At 38.4% G+C, this 17,976-nt stretch overlaps 2 protein-coding genes across 12 annotated transcripts in view; one reads left to right on the forward strand and one right to left on the reverse strand.

Moving 5' to 3' along the window:
• Positions 1-389: 389 nt before the first annotated feature.
• Positions 390-9,449, forward strand: TM4SF20 (transmembrane 4 L six family member 20). The gene is made up of 4 exons (XM_060106061.1): positions 390-572; positions 5,603-5,668; positions 7,076-7,227; positions 9,158-9,449. The coding sequence occupies exons 1-4, from the start codon at positions 390-392 to the stop codon at positions 9,447-9,449; spliced, it is 693 nt and encodes a 230-aa protein (XP_059962044.1).
• The window catches only part of MFF (mitochondrial fission factor), a 41,251-nt gene continuing 32,547 nt past the window's right edge, over positions 9,273-17,976 (reverse strand). For 8 of the 11 annotated variants that reach the window (XM_060106057.1, XM_060106056.1, XM_060106060.1 and 5 more), the window contains 2 exons: positions 16,591-16,675; positions 14,787-15,480 (listed from right to left, as the gene is read on the reverse strand). In XM_060106057.1, coding sequence (XP_059962040.1) covers positions 15,349-15,480; positions 16,591-16,675 — 217 coding nt within the window. In that variant the 3' untranslated portion in view covers positions 14,787-15,348. Of the gene's footprint in view, positions 9,292-10,892; positions 13,930-14,786; positions 15,481-15,589; positions 15,906-16,590; positions 16,676-17,976 lie in introns of those variants that run through there. The other 3 variants (XM_060106052.1, XM_060106051.1, XM_060106054.1) reach the window with 3 other exon arrangements.

Raw genomic sequence — 17,976 nt, forward strand, 5'->3', positions numbered from 1 at the left:
ATACAACAAGAAAAATAGGCTATCTTAACTGGATATTCTTGTTTTTACTTTTTATATGGCATACTGGTATAATGTAAAATATGTTAGAAGAGTGTATCTTAAACCCATTTTTTTTGTTTTTATCTGCCGATTTTCATGCATAAATATATCTAGTAGCAACCATAGATTTTTTTTACCACCTACCTTCCCCACGCCATGGTAATGTAAAATCATCCTTACTTCCTGCAATACTCCTCATAATAATGTCCTGCCCTACTGGACTCTGAACTGATTTCTGTAATTTTTTTTTATAAGTGCTGAGCTTTAACTAGAAAGCTCAGGATAAAAGGCAACACAGTGCCACAAAACAGCCACCCTGACAGGGTTTCTCCTTGAACCAGGGGGTGACCATGACCTGCTGTGAAGGATGGACAGCCTGCAATGGATTCAGCCTGCTGGTTCTACTTCTGTTGGGAGTAACTCTCAATGCAATACCTCTAATTGTCAACTTAGTGGAGGAAGACCAAACTTTTAAAAACCCCATCTCTTGCTTTGAATGGTGGTTCCCTGGGATTATTGGAGCAGGTCTGATGGTGAGTGAAATTTATTTGACTTGATTTGGAGCTATTTTACTGAGGATGGTCTAAAGACCATCTTGCAGCCTTGCCGTGAGCTATGTCTTGGCTTAGGATATAGTGAGGATCAGTGGGTATGGTATTAATTTCTATTGGCATCAGTGAAGAACAACAATTTAAATGAACTGTGGTACAGGCTAGGGAGCTTGGGCAAAAAATAATAAGATATTGATAGAAGTTGGTTGGGTAATTACATATCATACTTCTTCACATATAAGGCTGCTCTTCCAAGCTTCATAGTTAGCGTTCGGGACTTCTTGAATTTATTCCCTCAGCTTTCCTTTGCCAAAACCAGCTCTAAGTATTCACAGGGAATACAGCAAAAGTGGGCAGTTCTCAATAGGAAGGGGAAGAAATATTCCATGCCCGATGAGTCTCCTGGATGCTAATTGTGAGGCATGAATATGGCATTGCCTGCACCGGGGGGAGTTGGCCCAAGAGGTTTGGGACTTGAAACCCTGGCTTTCTGACCTCAGGGACGTTTTGACTCAGATCTTATTTACAACCCATACATCACGGTGCTTGTTTAATGTGCGATAATTATTAATAGGTCTATCTTTGTCGAAATCTGCAGCAGAGCAGTGTAAGACAGAACTCCCCAATGCACTTGATCATAAGTCACCCGAGGCACTTGTAATACATGTAGATTCACAGACCTTCTCCTGGGAATTCTGATGCAGTAGGCCTGGGTGGTACCCATTGTGTAGAGCAATAAATCCTGTTTTCAGACATGACAGAATATTGAGATATTCTGGTTGTGTCTCCAATATACTACTGTTAGCAAATCATTTATCCTGTGATTTTGTTTCCATATCAGTCAAATGGGGATGTAATTGAAGTTTGAAAACTCAGCATTCAAGAGCCTTGTTTTTGTTATACCACTTGGGTGCTATAACACCCACTTGCGGTCTCATTAATGCCGGAGAAATGCGCCTTTGTTTGGATGTATGTGTGTGTGTGTATATGTGTTACAATGATGATCAGTTATTGCTTCTAGTCTTACTCTAGTCTCATCTCCAGACTTAACATGAAAACACTCGTGGGTCATTATATATGAAACAGAGAGACTACTGTTAAGTGCTAACCTCTGGGTTCATACATTACACTATCTTATTTAAATGCTATAATAATCTGGCTGAATAGTTATTAACATTATTTTAACAGACCATCAAACAGAAGGTTAAGAATGTTAACAAGGTCACACAGTAGGTGTGAAACCCAATTACAGATTTATCTGACTCCAAAGCTGTTTTCCACCAGTATTAGCACCATAATCCTCATCACCTGTCTCAGGCTGACAAAGGGGAAAGACAAGATCTATAACTTAACCCATAAACTTGTGACCAGGAAACTGAAGCATGGAAAATTTATATAAATATGAAATCGTTTCTGAGAATCTGGACTTTTTTGCTGTACGCGGGCCACTCACTGTTGTGGCCTCTCCTGTTGCGGAGCACAGGCTCCGGACGCACAGGCTCAGCGGCCATGGCTCACGGGCCCAGCTGCTCCGTGGCATGTGGGATCTTCCCGGACCGGGGCACGAACCCGTGTCCCCTGCATCGGCAGGCGGACTCTCAACCACTGCACCACCAGGGAAGCCCGGACTTTCTTGTTCCAGGATTAAGTTTGCTTTATCACCTCAATAAATATTAACAATGTGCTGGTATCACGGCACATTACTATTACTCGGTATTGTGGAATATCTTCAAAGTATCAAACAACTCTTTGAAAACTTCAATAGACATTTTATAGATAGAGCCTCAAACTCTAGACTAGGCTCACAAGCAAATAGGTGGGTGATAGAAAGGTTATTTTCTTGATCCTTGGCTATATATAGAATGTGGAAGAATATCTTTTTTCAAAGGAAATTGTGTCCTTTACATCTATCAAAATACTGACTTAGTTCAAAACACTGAACTCTCAATATACTTGTAAATACACAGAAAAGTTAATGAAGAAGAAATCACTGTCGTGATAAGCATTTTTGTCACAGTTCTTGAAATCTTTCTAATCTGTAGCATTTTAAATTAGTATTGTTTCAAAAACAGGGAATTTTGCAGGAAGTAGTTAACAATAAAAACTATGGAATTCATTACTGATTACTTCATAAAATACAGTTATTTTATGGTTTTATGATTTACCCAAAACAGAGGTGAACCTTTTCATCTTTGAAACCATGACTAAGAGTAAAAATGTTATGTAATTACCTTCACCTATTATCTGCTAAGTGGAAAAATCAATACACATTCTTTTTCCAAGTCCTGAAAAAACGACTTGAAACGTTTCCTTGAAATGTTTCCTCTAAAAAATAAAGGCCATTTTATTTTATAGATTAGTTGTAAGCCTAATATTAATCATGCCTATTTACTGAGTTCACTTATTGTGTAATAATTCACCAATTATTAAAATCTTAACAGAGAAGAAATTGTTGAACGTTACATTAGAAAATATTAGGCCTAACAAAAATTTTCAAAATAGATTTTATATAATGAGCCATTGTTTTGATTGTTACTTTCATGTTCAAGTACTTAGAGGAATCCTAAAAGTTTGAATTCTATCAGAGTTGTAATGGTCTAAAGCTCTACTGTACTTCACTTATGAAATCATATGCCTTATTTCTAAAACTGGATGAAAATATGGGTTTCTCTAAGGAAAAATAAACAGTGCTACTTCTTTTCTTTATAAAAATAAACGACTATCAAGAAAAAGTTCCACAAAAACTCTTATGCATTCAAATGTGCTTAGGAATTGAAGAGAAAGATTATTCTCAAGATTACTTATTTGTGCAGATTATCTGGAAGACTTATAATTCAGTCACACACACACACACACACACACACACTTTCACATTTTAATGTTCATCCTATAAAGAGCCCCTCTAATTTCCAAAGCTCTGAATGGGCAAAATGGTTAAAATACAGAGTTATCAAGTTACCCATAATGATGTAACAAAGATGTGTCAACATGCCATGAAGTCAACCAGGTGAGGATTCATACATGATAAGCTATTATTACTTTATAAAATCCCTTTGCAAGAGAAGGGAACTATGAAAGTATCTCTTTCAGCATCTCTGAAATAAATTAATCTTCAAGAAAGTTAGCAGAGTTTAATTTACATGAATAAGGAAAATGGAATGATTTATCCATTTTAATTATAATTTAATGTTGCTCTAACTTTAACAGATTAATTAATTTTCTAAATCAGGGGTTAACACGTTTTTTTCTGTGAAAAGCCAGGTAGTGAATATTTTAGGCTCTGTGAGCCAGTCTCTCTCACAATTCAACTCTACTGCTGGTGTGCCAAAGCAGCATGGATAATAAGTGAATGGGCATGCCTGTTTTCATAAAAGTTTATAAAAAAGAGGGAGTGGGCCAGTTTGCCAGTTCCTGTTCTAAATGATTTGTTCCTTAAGCTCAGAAGGCAGTATCACTTATAACACAAGAAATTTAGCCCATGAACACTGACACCTATTTGGGTAAATTTCTTTTCCCTTTTCTTCTGGGCTCTCAGCTATGCCTTGAATGGCTAGGCAGTATGTAAGCAAAGCTTGATAACAGTACAAAGTGTTTTCCATACATGACATGGAGTCAGCACATGGTCAGAGTGGGGTGAAGTTTGTCAGGAAAGCTGCCTTGTAAGGCTGCTCAATCCGAGACCTGCTCTGAAAGGACAAAGGTGGACATGGTCTTGGAAAAATGGACTGGGGAAGGAGCAGTTAGGAGGAGGACAATGAGATGAGTGAGGGGGGTGATGGTGGTGGGGAAGATGAGAATGAGCAAGCTCTATGAAGGAACAGAGAATTGCTAGAATTGGCCAGTGTGATTGGAATAGTGGTTGAGTCTGGGCTCTGGAACCCTAATGCCCAACTTTGACTCCCAACTCTTCCACTTTCTTAGGCAAGTTACTCAAGCTTTCTGTGCCTCAGTTTTCCAACCCAGTAAAATGGGGATAATTGGCACCTACCTCATAGGATTTTTACGAGGCTGTGAATGAACTAAAACACGTATAGCACCTGTAACAGTGCCTGGTATGTTGTCAGAACTCAGTAAAATGTTAGAAAACAAGAGTGGGAGGAGACAGAAAGAGAACTACTCAAGGGCAGCTGCGCTGAGATGGCAAAAAACTTATGGCTAAAATATATTAAGTGTAAGGAAGTAATCGACATTCAACCCTTCAACGATACAAAACTTCTTTCATGAAGAATTTCTAGTTATAGCTGCTGACTAGTTATTAGTAGAAATTTTAACCTAAGTTCTGAGAACATGGCATCATTTCTTACAGCTTTCCCCAGCCATATGTGTTCCCTTGACACAGAATGTAATACAGGATTTCTAAACATCAGTGTGAAGTGAGATCATTCCATACCATGGATACAGGAGTAGAAAGGAGAATGTAGAACTAAAAGTAATTCTCAAATCATAAGTTTTGGAAACTACTGAGCTGGTGGTGACCCTGGGAGTGAGAGGAAAGTTAGGGAAGTGGGAGAAGGGTGGTGACAGAATTCTTAGTTCCCAACTGCCAGGCAGACAAAACCATCAATTTCCTTTCTGAATGCTTGCCAGATTAATTCACACTATTTTGGGGAAATTGGGTAAGTGGTTGCAGATTATAGTAAAAAAAAAAAAAAAAAAAAGTGAATTTTGGATGATGCAACCATTCCTTCAGAAACATTCCTTCCAAAATAATGAATAAATAACTTACTCTATTTAAAATCCAAGTCTCTCTAATGAGGACTCAAAGTAAAAATGTAGATGGAAGAGTTTGAAATTGCTATACTGAAATCCCCCATCCTTTCCCCCTTTTTAATCTTTATGGTCCAAATGGGGATCATAAGGGTCACAAGATGAAGGACACTGCCACATCTCCTTTTTATTCTCTTAAGCCTCTTGGCTTCCCACAACTGCTGGCAAGTAGAAAGTGAAGATTATTGCTTTATCATCTGATGAGAAGTAATAATATTCTTTGTTCCTGTTGATGTAATTTCCAGGTCATTCCAGCAACAACAATGTCCTTAGCAGCGAGGAAAAGAGCATGCTGCAATAACAAAACCGGGGTGAGCACAGCACAGCTGGTCTGGTGCATAAGCAGTTACCGGCATCTCAGCAAAGCCGCCGAGGCGTCAGCATCTCCTGAATCACCGTGTGGCTCCAGTGGCAGGGCTGGTCCTAGAAACATGTTATTTAGAATAATTTATATGATAATGCTGAAAGTGTCAAGTTTCTCTTTTTGTTTTCCCATAAAAATTTAGTTTTGGAGCGAGCTTTCAGACCTCTCCTCAACCTTCGGTTTCAGTCTAAAAGTTTTCAAAGAAAGATTTATAAGTCTGCACTCAGGGCTGTAATCAATTTCATAATACTCATATACTTGTTACTTTTGTGGTGTGTATAAAATACTTAGGGAAAAAGTATCCTCAGTTCTCTTATGCATGTGAAAGACTGGTTTACTACTAGGAGCAGAACGTTAATTGTCCTTATCCAGTTAAGTTAAAGGAGACAGCACTTATTTTTTCAAACATTTGGTATGTATAAAACTGTAACTATGTTAAAAGTAAAGGAAATTCATATTTATTAACCTTCTCTCACTATACTCAGAACATTTTCAAATGCGCTACCTTATTTTTCTGAAAACCCATACATTTTATGATCTGTTTTATTGACTGAGAAATTGATCCTCAGAGAAAGCATATAACCTGCCAGTGTAGCACAGTTACTAGGTAGGTTTGTATCCAAATCCATCAGACTCCAAAATTCCCAGTCTTCAGACTATTTATGCCATGAACATTGTTATGAAGTAACACTGAGGGCTCTCATAATTCTTTAAGGAAGCAGGTAGATCAATAAATAAGAAATCACAGTAAATATTCCTGACTGAGCTTGAGGTTTTAAAGCAATGGTTCTCAGCCTGATGGGAACAATAGAATCACCTGGGGAAAATCTTAAAAATACCAATGCCTGGTGGCCCCCCTGAGATTCTGCATTAGTATCTTTCAAAAGCACCTTAAGTGATTCTCATGTGCTCCCAGGGGTGAGAGCCACTGTTTAAAAGGGTACATATTTATAGCCATGAGTTCGATTTATTTTTTAAATTACCTTTTCCTGACATTTGGTATTTATATAGGATTATAGTTACTTTGCTAGTTATTTACAGTCTATCTTTGTTCCTGACGCACTGTAGTGGTCCGTTGAAATAGACAAGGTTCCCGTAGAGCTAAGAGTTCAGGTTTTTCAGAAACAGTGGCAAGACCAATGATCTTTTAGCAAGTCTAATGAAATGGCAGGCACTTTGCCCTCTGCCTTCTTGTGAAAGTCACACCTAATCAAACTGTGATCTTAAGATCTAGGACTGTAAGGTGTCAGTAGAATGGCAGCAGTTGATGACAAAGACTGCATATGCTGCTGAAACTTGAAACAGACCGGGAACATGTAACAACATGTGCAAATGTACCTACTTTATTTTTCAGATGTTTCTTTCATCACTTCTGAATGTGATCACAGTCATTGGAGCTGCATACTGCCTGACGGTGTCCATCCAGGCTCTTGCGGAGGGCCCTCTCATTTGTAACTCTCAAGGCAACAGAACTTCCAGTTGTGAATTTTCATTTGAAAACTTAACGTGAGTAACCGTTTGCTGTCTTACACAGCTGCAGCTCGTTAGGTTAGAATAGTGTGGTGTCGACCCAGTGCCATGTTATCTCGCGTGGGACAGATTCTTAGGGATTTAGCACATTAATCCCAATCGCAGAGAAATGGAGGAATCACTGCACTCAGAATGCTTTGGGTATGGTCTTGTCTAAAATGAGTAGTTGACTTAGGTGGATTATCCTTGTCTTTTAAAAATCTACGGCAGCATACGTGCATGTATATAAAAAATTTCTGGAAATATACACCAAAAACTTAAATTTCATCTTTGGAGAATGGTAATGGAGGATGCCCTGGGGAGGGAAGGGAGCACTGACTTTCTCCACTTCTGATCTAATTTAATTTGTAAACCCTGGGACTTCCCCAGTGGTCCAGTGGGTAAGACTCTGTGCCCCCAAGGCTGGGGGCCCGGGTTTGATCCCTGGTCGGGGAACTAGATCCCTCATGCATGTCCCAACTAAGAAGTCTGCATGCCGCAACTAAAGATCCCACGTGCCACAACGAAGATGCTGTGCACTGCAGCTAAGACCTGGCGCAGCCAAAATAAATAAATAAATATTAAAAAAATAATTGTAAGCTCTAAGCATATATTACCTTTATACTTGATAAACTGAATAAAAACACAATAAGTAAAAAAAATCTAGAGGCTTACCTATAAGCCTTAAGAAAGAAACAAAGCAGCAGCCAATGGAATCATGCAAACATAACAGAAACACAGTCAGCATGACAATGAATCAAAAGTTTAACTCACAGAGTAACAAATAATGCTGAAGAGTTACATGGAAATGGCTCATTTCAGTCTTGTAAGATGGTTCTGTGCCTGAATCTAGGCACAATTTGTAAAACTGGAAGAAAAGAACAACCTAATTCATTCATTACCTATATATTGTTCAGTACAGAAAATAACTAGAATTCACTTTTGTAGTTACATGAAAAAAATTTTTTCCTTTTTCCTTATCTCGCTGCATTAAAAAAGAAAAACCTCTCAAAATTTGCATACCACAGTTGTTGTGGATCAAAATCCAAAGAACTCCTTTTACTGGTAGAGCTGGAGTAGAAAATTAGAGATTTCAACCACACACGCTATACACATTCAGTCCTCAGTGCATGGCTACTCACCATGTACCAGGCGCCAGGCCAAGCTGGAGGTCACAGCATCAAGGTATTCCCACTCTAGTTGGGGAGACAGACAGTTACGGAGAGTAAACAGTTACAGAAGAGTGACCCTACGTTTGCTGCAAACTGCAAAAAGCATACTCATATCCCACGTGCTGACATACTGTTCTTCCCAGGCTGCACATCAGTTGCTCGTATCCAGAAATGCAAACTCTCTAAGAATACTTAGTCCTACTGTAGAAAACCAAAGATAAATCATGTCAGGACAGATGTGTTAGGGCTAAAAGTTTCTCATTCTCCATACCTTGTTACAACAAGGTTTTAACCAGACGTATTTGAAATGTCCTTTGTGAGTAAAAATTGTACATCTGGTTTAAGAACAGACGCAACACAGCAGTTTTGCACTAAGAACTGAGCTCCGAGAACGGGGGAGCTCGTTTTAGTTTCTTTAGCCAGTAGAAGAGCGCCTGCATGAATAGGTGCGACCACAGGAAACTGTTAATATTCAACCCTTTCAGACACAGAATATTTCATACAGTTCAATCTAAGAGTAGATCCTCTGTAGATGCTTGTTGAGTGATGAGATATATGTCAACGTTTTACAACTGTTAAGAGTACAACAGCACATGCTCAGAAACCCTCATCTTAGCTATAGTTTCTGGGCACGATGTTTCAAAAGCACTTTGTTTTACTATACATGTCCTTTTCTAGGCACAATGCTGCATTCTTTAGATGGTCAGTGGTATTCCTGAATATCTTATCTTTATCATTTCTTTCATTTTGTTCAGTGCCATTCATCCAGAATCCTTCAACCTGCAGTGGTTCTTTGACGACTCTTGTGTTTCTCCTACGGATTTCAATAACCCCTCCATCAACAACACAACAGCCAGTAACCGGAGAACATACAGCTTACACTTCAATTCTACAGAAAACAAACATAGGATTATCCATTTCTCAGTATTTTTAGGTCTACTGCTTGTGGGCATTCTTGAGATCCTGTTTGGGCTCAGTCAGATACTCATCGGCTTCCTTGGCTGTCTGTGTGGAGGAGTCTCTAAGCGAAGAAACCGAATTGTGTAGTTTAATAATAATAAAATGGAAATACTAGTTTGAACCATTTCAGAATGACATTTAAAAGACATGCTTTTAGAAATTCAATAATGGAACATTATCTAGAAAGCTGTGGGTGAGTCAGTTTAATCCAAAGGTTGTTTTTAAAGTCACCTTTGATGTACTTAAAAAACAAGTCAAGCTTTCACACTTAAGCATGTTGGTAAATGCACATTTTCATATAGAAAGAAAAATATCAGTGGTTGACTTTGGGGAAAAGTGGAGAGAAGCTTTCAATTTGTTTTGTGTCTTTCTGTACTTCTGTACTATTCGGATTTTCTAACTATGTTCTCGTATGTGGAGAAAGGAAGGGAGGGAGGAGGGTAAGCAGGAACAGAAGTTATACTGGAAGCCAAAGTACGGGACCTTTATATTGCATTTCTTTATACTTAAAAAAAGGTTAAATATATACAGTTGACCCTTGAACAACACGGGTTTGAACCGTGCAGGTCCACTTATAATGCAGATTTCTTCCAAGAGTAAATACTAGAGTACTACACGATCTGCAGCTGGTTGAATCTGTGGGTGCAGTCCTGGATACAGAGAAACCGAGGATATGGAGGGCCAACCAAAAGTTACATGTGGATTTCTGACCGCGTGGAAAGTTGGCGCCCCTAACCCCTGAGTTACTCAAGTGTGAACAGTAATCTAAATACAATCAAGTTTTTAGACCTAATTCAGCTTACAGAAAATCCAGGGGAAGAGGACATTATTCAGACAAATTCAAAAGGTGGGACAGTAAACAGACAATAGTCCTGTTTTCAACAAGAAAATGTAGTATAAGAAAAATAAAAGGTTGGATGGGTGGAGGGAACTATTCTAGATTAAGAGAGCAAAGAGATAGACATGATTCAACCAAATAGATTACGTGAACCTCGTTGGGGATAACTGGGGGAACCTGTACAAGGACTGGTTTAGGTAATATTAAGGGCTTACTGTTAGTTTTTTTATGCCTGATGATGGTTTTATGGCTATGTAGGAAAATGTCCTTATTTTTCAGAAATGCATATTTATGTGTTTGGGGGAAAATGTCATGTTTTTAAGACATTTCAGCTAAAAAATGAAGCAACTGAAAAACGTTACATTTAGGTGATAGGCATATGGCAATTCATTACACTCTTCAATTTTCCTATGTTCGCATTTTTCACAATAATTAAAAAATAATAAATACCTAGGGGAAAAAAATCAGTCTTTCGAAATCTGGCTTATATATATGCCAAACTTTAAGACAGGAAAACGAAACAGTGTATCTACCATATTAAAATGTTATAAAATAGACAAAACTCAAAATCTACAATTTTCTGAATATGATCATTCCTGCTTTTTATTTCAATTATTTATATTCACTGGGCTTAAGATTTTAGAAATAATTTACAATACATATAGTATAGCTGTCCCCCTCCCCCCAATCAGTAACATCAAGAACTTATAGGCATTTTTTTCTGAACCCATTTACTGTATAAAGACCTTCTTCCTATGCTCCTATAAATACCTATTTATCCTTAAGGTCTAGCTTAAAAATCTACTACTTGAGAAAGCCTTCCCAGAGTGCATGATTTCAACAAACTAAGTTAGCACTTACCCAAACCACGATTATCATACCTGTCACAATGTAACGTAAATATTTTTGTTTATAAATCCATCACTTTAAGACAATTTAAGAGAACAGGGACCATGTCCTTCTCATCCATTTATTCATTAGCTCTTTCCTTCTTCAGGTCCTCAGCGAGGCCTCTTCTCGGGCCAGCTCCCACCTCCCACTCCCACCTAAGCTCTGGCTAAATCCTCTTCACCTTTCAGACTTCAGCACAAGTTATCACTTTTTCCCAGAGGCTTTCCCTAACAGCCTAATGGAAGGCAGGCTTCCCTTTACTCTCTCCTTTAGAGTTCTTTCATTTACAGCAGGGGTCCCCAACCCCCGGGCTGCGGACCGGCAGCGGTCCACAGCCTGTTAGGACCCGGGCCACACAGAAGGAGAGCAGTGGGCAAGCGAGCAGAGCTTCAGAATCCTCTGCTCCCCATCGCTCTCATTTCCGCCTGAACAATCCCCCACTACCCCGTGGAAAAAACGTCTTCCACGAAACCGGTCCCTGGTGCCAAAAAGGTTGGGGACTGCTGATTTACACTACTTATCACAATGGCAATAGCATTTTAATGTGTACTTGTTTCTTAAATTTCACTCTCCCCCATAAGACCATAAGCTGCATGGGTACAGGGGTATGTTTCTTTTATTCACTCCCGGTAGAGTCAGTACCAAGTACCGTGCCCGATACAAAGTAGGGCCACTACGAATATTTTGTTGAATGAATTAATCCTATCTTTAGTACTCAGCTTTCAGCCAAGACTCAACGCTTACTAAATGAATGTCAAACTGCCAAGAGCCACAAAATTAAAACACAAGCAAAATAAACACGACAGCTCACTGTATTTGACTGAACAAGTCAGTGCATATAATCTTCATTAGCCTGGAAATGGGTGAGAGATGACCCCAGTTTTCTACAGGGTCATGAACAGAGACGTGAGCCTCTCATTTCAGAGGGCAAAAGAAAGGATGGTTGGCAGTAGCACAATCAGCTGAAATAGCTGGCAAGTTAGTTCTTTGCAACTTTGGTCTTGTGGAAACTGCAGCCTTGGATTAAATGCCTAAAGCCGACGGGCCACTTGTGGTGAGGTGGCTTTTGGGGACATGCCATGTCTATCCCGGTACCTAAACTTACAAATGCACATCTATACACGCCCCCCCCCACACACACACACATACAACATGCACCTAGTCATTTACAAAGCTCATTGTTTTTTATTTCTGACTTCCATTCCCATGTTCAATCTCACTTTGGAATCTATACTTTTATTATTATTTTTTTACTGCATCCACCATCTGAAACACTCTCTCCCTGTTCTTGGGCATATATCTCAAATACCTTCTCCTTCATAACATTATTTTTATAATCAATTCTTTAATAAGCCTTATTTCCCTCCTCCTCCATTAATCTGTCAGTTCCTTAAGAGCAGGGCTTGTGGTGCATCTGCTATAACCGCTTACTACTGAGGTCAGTGCTGTGCACACACGAGTCTCTACTTACTGACACGATAATACATTGTAAGTAAAAGAACAAGTTACGGTAGTTACATTTTTCCAAACTTGAGGCCAGAAAAAGTTCAATTTCAGTGTCAAATATGATCAAGAAGCTGGATAACAGACATTCATGCAGGAAAAGAAGGAAAGCTCTCTTGCAAATATATTTTCATAATATTATCCCTTAAAGTGTCAATAACCAGCAAATGCTTCAACAAGTATTCCTAGAAGTGAAAAACACCCAACCTTTAAACAGAGTTCCGAAAGTAGTGGCACAATGTACTTGCTACACTTGTACTTGCTACTTAGTTGTATGGCACTAGTGAGGATGGTAGGTTGATTACTCTGTCACTGGCCCTGACTGGATGCTTTTCTTCCACTGTTCCCTGCATCTGGAATCTTTTCTTCATTCTCTGCTTGTTGAAATCATGTATTTATTTCAAGGTTCAGCTCAAGTATCTAAGAAGTATTTCCTGACCATTCTGACCAGGAGTGAATCTGTTCCTCTCAACTCCTAAACCACTTTCTTACAATGATGAAAAATGACTTCTAGGGAAGGGAGGCTGGCGTAGCTGGACTTGATTTTGGAGTTAGAGAGACTCAAGCTCTTTTGTTTTTAGATCTGTGACAAGGTGAAGACATGTTTCTTTGTTGTCCCCTTTTGGATGCTAAGTTGATTTCTCATTTACCCTTTCACTGAGGGTGTAGTTTTTTTGGGTTAGAGTTTCATGCAGGAGTCTCCCGTTATAGCTAGTGCCTGCCTAAGAAGACATGTAATTATATCTCCTACCCCTGCACAGCCATTAAGAGAGAAAGTTCTAGGTCTCCAGTGTTTGGTAAAAGTCAATAGGGAGAAAAATAGCTTTTGTGCTTATCTCCTGGAATTCCTGCTCATGTTCATTTTTGACTTTTATGGAATCAATCCTTTTCATGCCTGCCCAACAAAAGAGGTGTCAACTATATCCACTATACATATTTTTTTAATTTAGTTTATTTATTTTTGGCTGCATTGGGTGTTTGTTGCTGCGCGCGCGCCTTCTCTAGTTGCGGCGAGTGGGGGTTCCTCCTCGTTGCAGTGCGTGGGCTTCTCATTGCAGTGGCTTCTCTTGTTGCAGAGCACGGGCTCTAGGCGGGCGGGTTTCAGTAGTTGTGGCTTGTGGGCTCAGTAGTTGTGGTTCACGGGCTCTAGAGCCCAGGCTCAGTAGTGGTGGCGCACGGGCTTAGTTACACGGCATGTGGGATCTTCCCGGACCAGGGCTTGTACCCGTGTCCCCTGCATTGGCAGGTAGATTCTCAACCACTGTGCCACCAGGGAAGCCCTTATCCATTGTTTTTTGAATCATTTTTGTAGTTTCAATTATTCACAGAAATTACCTTGAGATATACATATAAAGATAGAATATAATTAATGACATCATTAGGATATTATAAAAGTCAGAAGACTTGCATGGGTAAAAAAAATTGTCACCAAACTCATGATAAACCCTAGGAATTAAAGAAAAGAATCCTTCCTCCAAGTATTTTTTTTTTTTTTTTTTTTGGAAGGACAGGAGAGAAGCAAGAATAGAACAGTTCAATATAACTACATCTAAGGAATTTCCCCTAATTGCCTTTCTCAAAACTCACTGCCTTGGTAGAAAGATACTGAAGATGGATGGAGAATACTGCACCTAAGTAAAATTCTATCCATTTCTGAAACAAAAAAAGGAAAAAAAAAAGTTTGGGAACTAAAGGCTCCCAGCACTTGGTTTCATTGATTCATTTAATCTCATCAGATTTAGTACATCAGCTAAATACAATGGAAAAAGCAACACAACTGAAGGTATTTTTATCTGAACCACTTTATAGACACTACAAATTACAAAAACAGCTGTAACAAAACCAGCGCCTACCACTACCAGGATGAAGATCTGAAAGGAAGCAAGTGGGTTCTTGCTACCTGCCAAGTCATTAATTGCTTTACTTGCTCCAGAGCCAGGAAAACTTAGGTGCATATAAAGAAACATAATATGGAATATAGCTCACAGCACAATATGATGAAATAAAATCTTTTGATACACAAATATAGCTTTGGTTGACAGTTTATTAAATACACTACATTTGTACCTTATTCTGTAGTTTTTTAAATCATTCACACATGGACTTAGTAAAAATGTACTTTATAGAAAACCATCTGCAAAACTAAAATAAAAATAAAAATGCACATTTTGCCCACATCTTAAACTGCTGAAAATGTTAGGAATTATTTTATTGAAGGTGATCCTGAAACATAAGGTGACTAGTGTTTATTAAATCTGACACCAGACCATGACTTCAGTAGTGTTAATGTTGAAATGTGTATGCAAAAACGTCTATTAACTAAACTGTTTAATCTAACAGTGTTTGAGAAACAGGACAATATAAAGTATTATTTTTCCTTTACAGACACTTCTCTAAATCCATTTTCTGTACACTTTTTTCTCTCCCATTCACCGACTTAGCCGTGCAGATTGATGAGGCAAAAACAAAACAAAACAAAACAACAAACAAACTAGGTCCTATTTACAAAACATGCAAAGGGAGAATTTTAAGTAGGTGTTACGGCAGAACTGGTTAAAACTAAATACAGTCGAGTGACAGGATATACCTTTACTTCTGCAAATATAAGTCTTTCCCCCATCCTTTCTGGGAGAAATACATTTTCAGGGTGGGGATTGTAAAACGGCATACAATGCAAAGACAGAAATAAAGAAGTTTGCAAATTCTTTATATTTCCAGCTGTTGAGACAATATTTTTGAAAGTTGAGGTTACCTCTAGCGGCGAAACCAGAGCCAGCTATTAAGCAGCCAGAATGCTACAGTAATTGAATACATGACCATTTCTCTTTTAGCACGTTCTTTGTTCTCCTCTTCCAGAAGTTGTAGACGTCTATTTAGTTTGATTATCTAAGTAAAAAACAACATCAAAAAATGAACAGAAGCTTTAATGCATGACGCAATCAGATTCTTATAAAGTAGTTTAATTTGTAAAAAGAATTATTACAAACATGAAGAGTTTCATATATATAGAAAAAATGTTACCCACGACAGCTTAAATTCACTTAAATTCTCTTCTCTTATGAGCTTCTGTCACTCAGCTTCAGTTTTTTTTTAAAAATAAATTTATTTATTTTATTTATTTTTGGCTGTGTTGGGTCTTCGTTGCTGCAAGCGGGCTTCTCATTGCGGTGGCTTTTCTTGTTGCGGAGCACGGGCTCTAGGCACACGGGCTTCAGTAGTTGTGGCACGTGGGTTCAGTAGTTGTGGTGCACGGGCTTAGTTGCTCCGCGGCATGTGGGATCTTCCTGGACCAGGGCTCGAACCCATATCCCCTGCATTGGTAGGTGGATTCTTAACCACTGCGCCACCAGGGAAGCCCTCAGCTTCAGTTTTTCATCTTTAACCTGCTTTAACTGTTTTATGCCTTCTCTGAGTTACTAAAAGGATCCCAATAATTAACCTGCTGTAGTGGGCCCTGTGACCTGCCACCCATGCCCTTCAGGACTAAAAGGCTACTTCGCTACCTGTTAGGGGTGTCACTGGTTGATGGCACTGTCCTCGGCTGTTGGTCCCTACTGTGAATAGCCCTGGGCTGAACAACTGCCTTGCCCAAGTTCATGCTCCCTTATGAAGGCAGCATGCATTCACCGACTGGTCTGTGATGGGGTTAAAAGGCCCAGGCCCCTTGCTCCAACTGTGAAGGGTCATCTCAGCTTCAGAGCAATTTATGGATGCACTGGTTTGCTTAAAATGTTAGGATTCTGTGTTATTGGCTAGAATTACATCAATCCATTTTGGTTAATACTGCTTTATGCTGATCAAAACATGTAAATAGTGGTTTAATATGTCTTTAATCAAAATGGGAAAGTCAATTATGGTTTAATAAATAGTTTGATAGATAAAATATTTTAATCCATGGGTTCCACTGGACAGAAAATGATAAAATGTTAGGAACTACCACTTTGAGTATTATATGAATATAATTTAGGATTATATGATATTTGGTACATTAAATACCTGTCGTCTTAATGAAGCTGCATCTACAACAGTCATGTCATCTGAGGTTCCTTCAGTCGTTGTATCTATATTTGAAATGCCATACCTAGCAGACAAGAAATAAAAATATGATTTAATATTAGAATAGAACTAAAAGTACCTGGCAAGTCAAATCATGTAATATATTGTGTAATGCTCAGAGAACTGTTAAAAAGACCGGTATCTAACAGTACAAATTACTAAAATATTTACCAATCTGAACGGGTACTAATAAAGGAAAGGAAAGAGCTTAGCGTAACAACTACCTACAATACTAGGAAGGTGTCCTGAAAGTTTGAGAAAGAGAAGAAACCCTGACTAAAGACATAAATAAGGAGACACTTTTCAACTCAGAGGGACTGGCAGTGTTAAAAAGGATACCTGGCTGAAAAGATTTGAGAGCTGCTATGCTAGCATGTAACGAAATACAATTCTCCCACCATCTGATGTCTGTATGTGGTTCCTCAGAAGTCCCTGCTGAGACTCGCGGCAGGGAACACAAAGTAAACAAACTCCAGCTGAAAAAGGAAGACTCTGATCCTGCTTTATTTCTCCTCCTCCTCTCAGGGTCTCGTCTCTTGCCATTTCCACTCTTCACTTCTTATTTCCAATTACTTATTCTCAACTGTGTCTCCACAGAAGCAATTATAAAATCACCTGAATACATCCTGTCACTACATTCAGATCCAGAATTTAAATACTATAATTAAGAAGCGGTGTATAAAATAATACTGGAAAGCCACTAAGACAAACCCTAGAGAAACATTAAAAAGTATTTCTTGTTCAAATGCAGTTACTTCTAAAGGCACACTGATTTTTAAATGAATGACAATAAACTTCTGAGATACAAATGCACACAAATGCTATTATTCCTCTTTGCCCAGATTTCCACTTTTAAAATATATTTTAATTAAGATACAATTCACATACCATATAATTCACCTCGTATATTTATATCCTTACTATTTTAACCCTGTATGGTTATTTCAGTAAAATGACACATTAACTTTTCCAAATGAGTGGATTATAAATAAACCGAATTTAAAAGTTACTCCTATGTAATCTACAGAGTTGGCACATGGAGCGTAATATTGATATTTTTAATATTTCAAGCAAGTCCCTATTATAAAAAGCATATTACCACACAAAGGTATATGAAGAGAATTATATTTTTCATCCAGACACGTTAAAGACAAGTCTATCCAGAAAATCCTTTTGTTACAAATGCCACTGAAAATAATTCAGAAATACTTTAATAAATAATGTAAAACAATTTTTAATTGTATAATCCTGCAGTGTCATCCTTCTGAACACTGATTTTAATTACATAGGTTGCAGTTCCAATGACAGATGGTATGTACTGACTTT

This window comes from Mesoplodon densirostris, chromosome 8 (assembly GCF_025265405.1).
Source record: "Mesoplodon densirostris isolate mMesDen1 chromosome 8, mMesDen1 primary haplotype, whole genome shotgun sequence".
In the NCBI taxonomy this organism is placed as follows: Eukaryota; Metazoa; Chordata; class Mammalia; order Artiodactyla; family Ziphiidae; genus Mesoplodon; species Mesoplodon densirostris.

What these genes read in the sequence shown, in the direction of transcription:
- TM4SF20 (XM_060106061.1), top strand. Translation starts at nt 390, where the DNA reads ATGACCTGCTGTGAAGGATGGACAGCCTGCAATGGATTCAGCCTGCTG. An exon ending in TTATTGGAGCAGGTCTGATG is followed by an intron (nt 573 to 5,602) that starts GTGAGTGAAATT and finishes TGTAATTTCCAG; the next exon opens with GTCATTCCAGCAACAACAAT. An exon ending in TTTTCATTTGAAAACTTAAC is followed by an intron (nt 7,228 to 9,157) that starts GTGAGTAACCGT and finishes CATTTTGTTCAG; the next exon opens with TGCCATTCATCCAGAATCCT.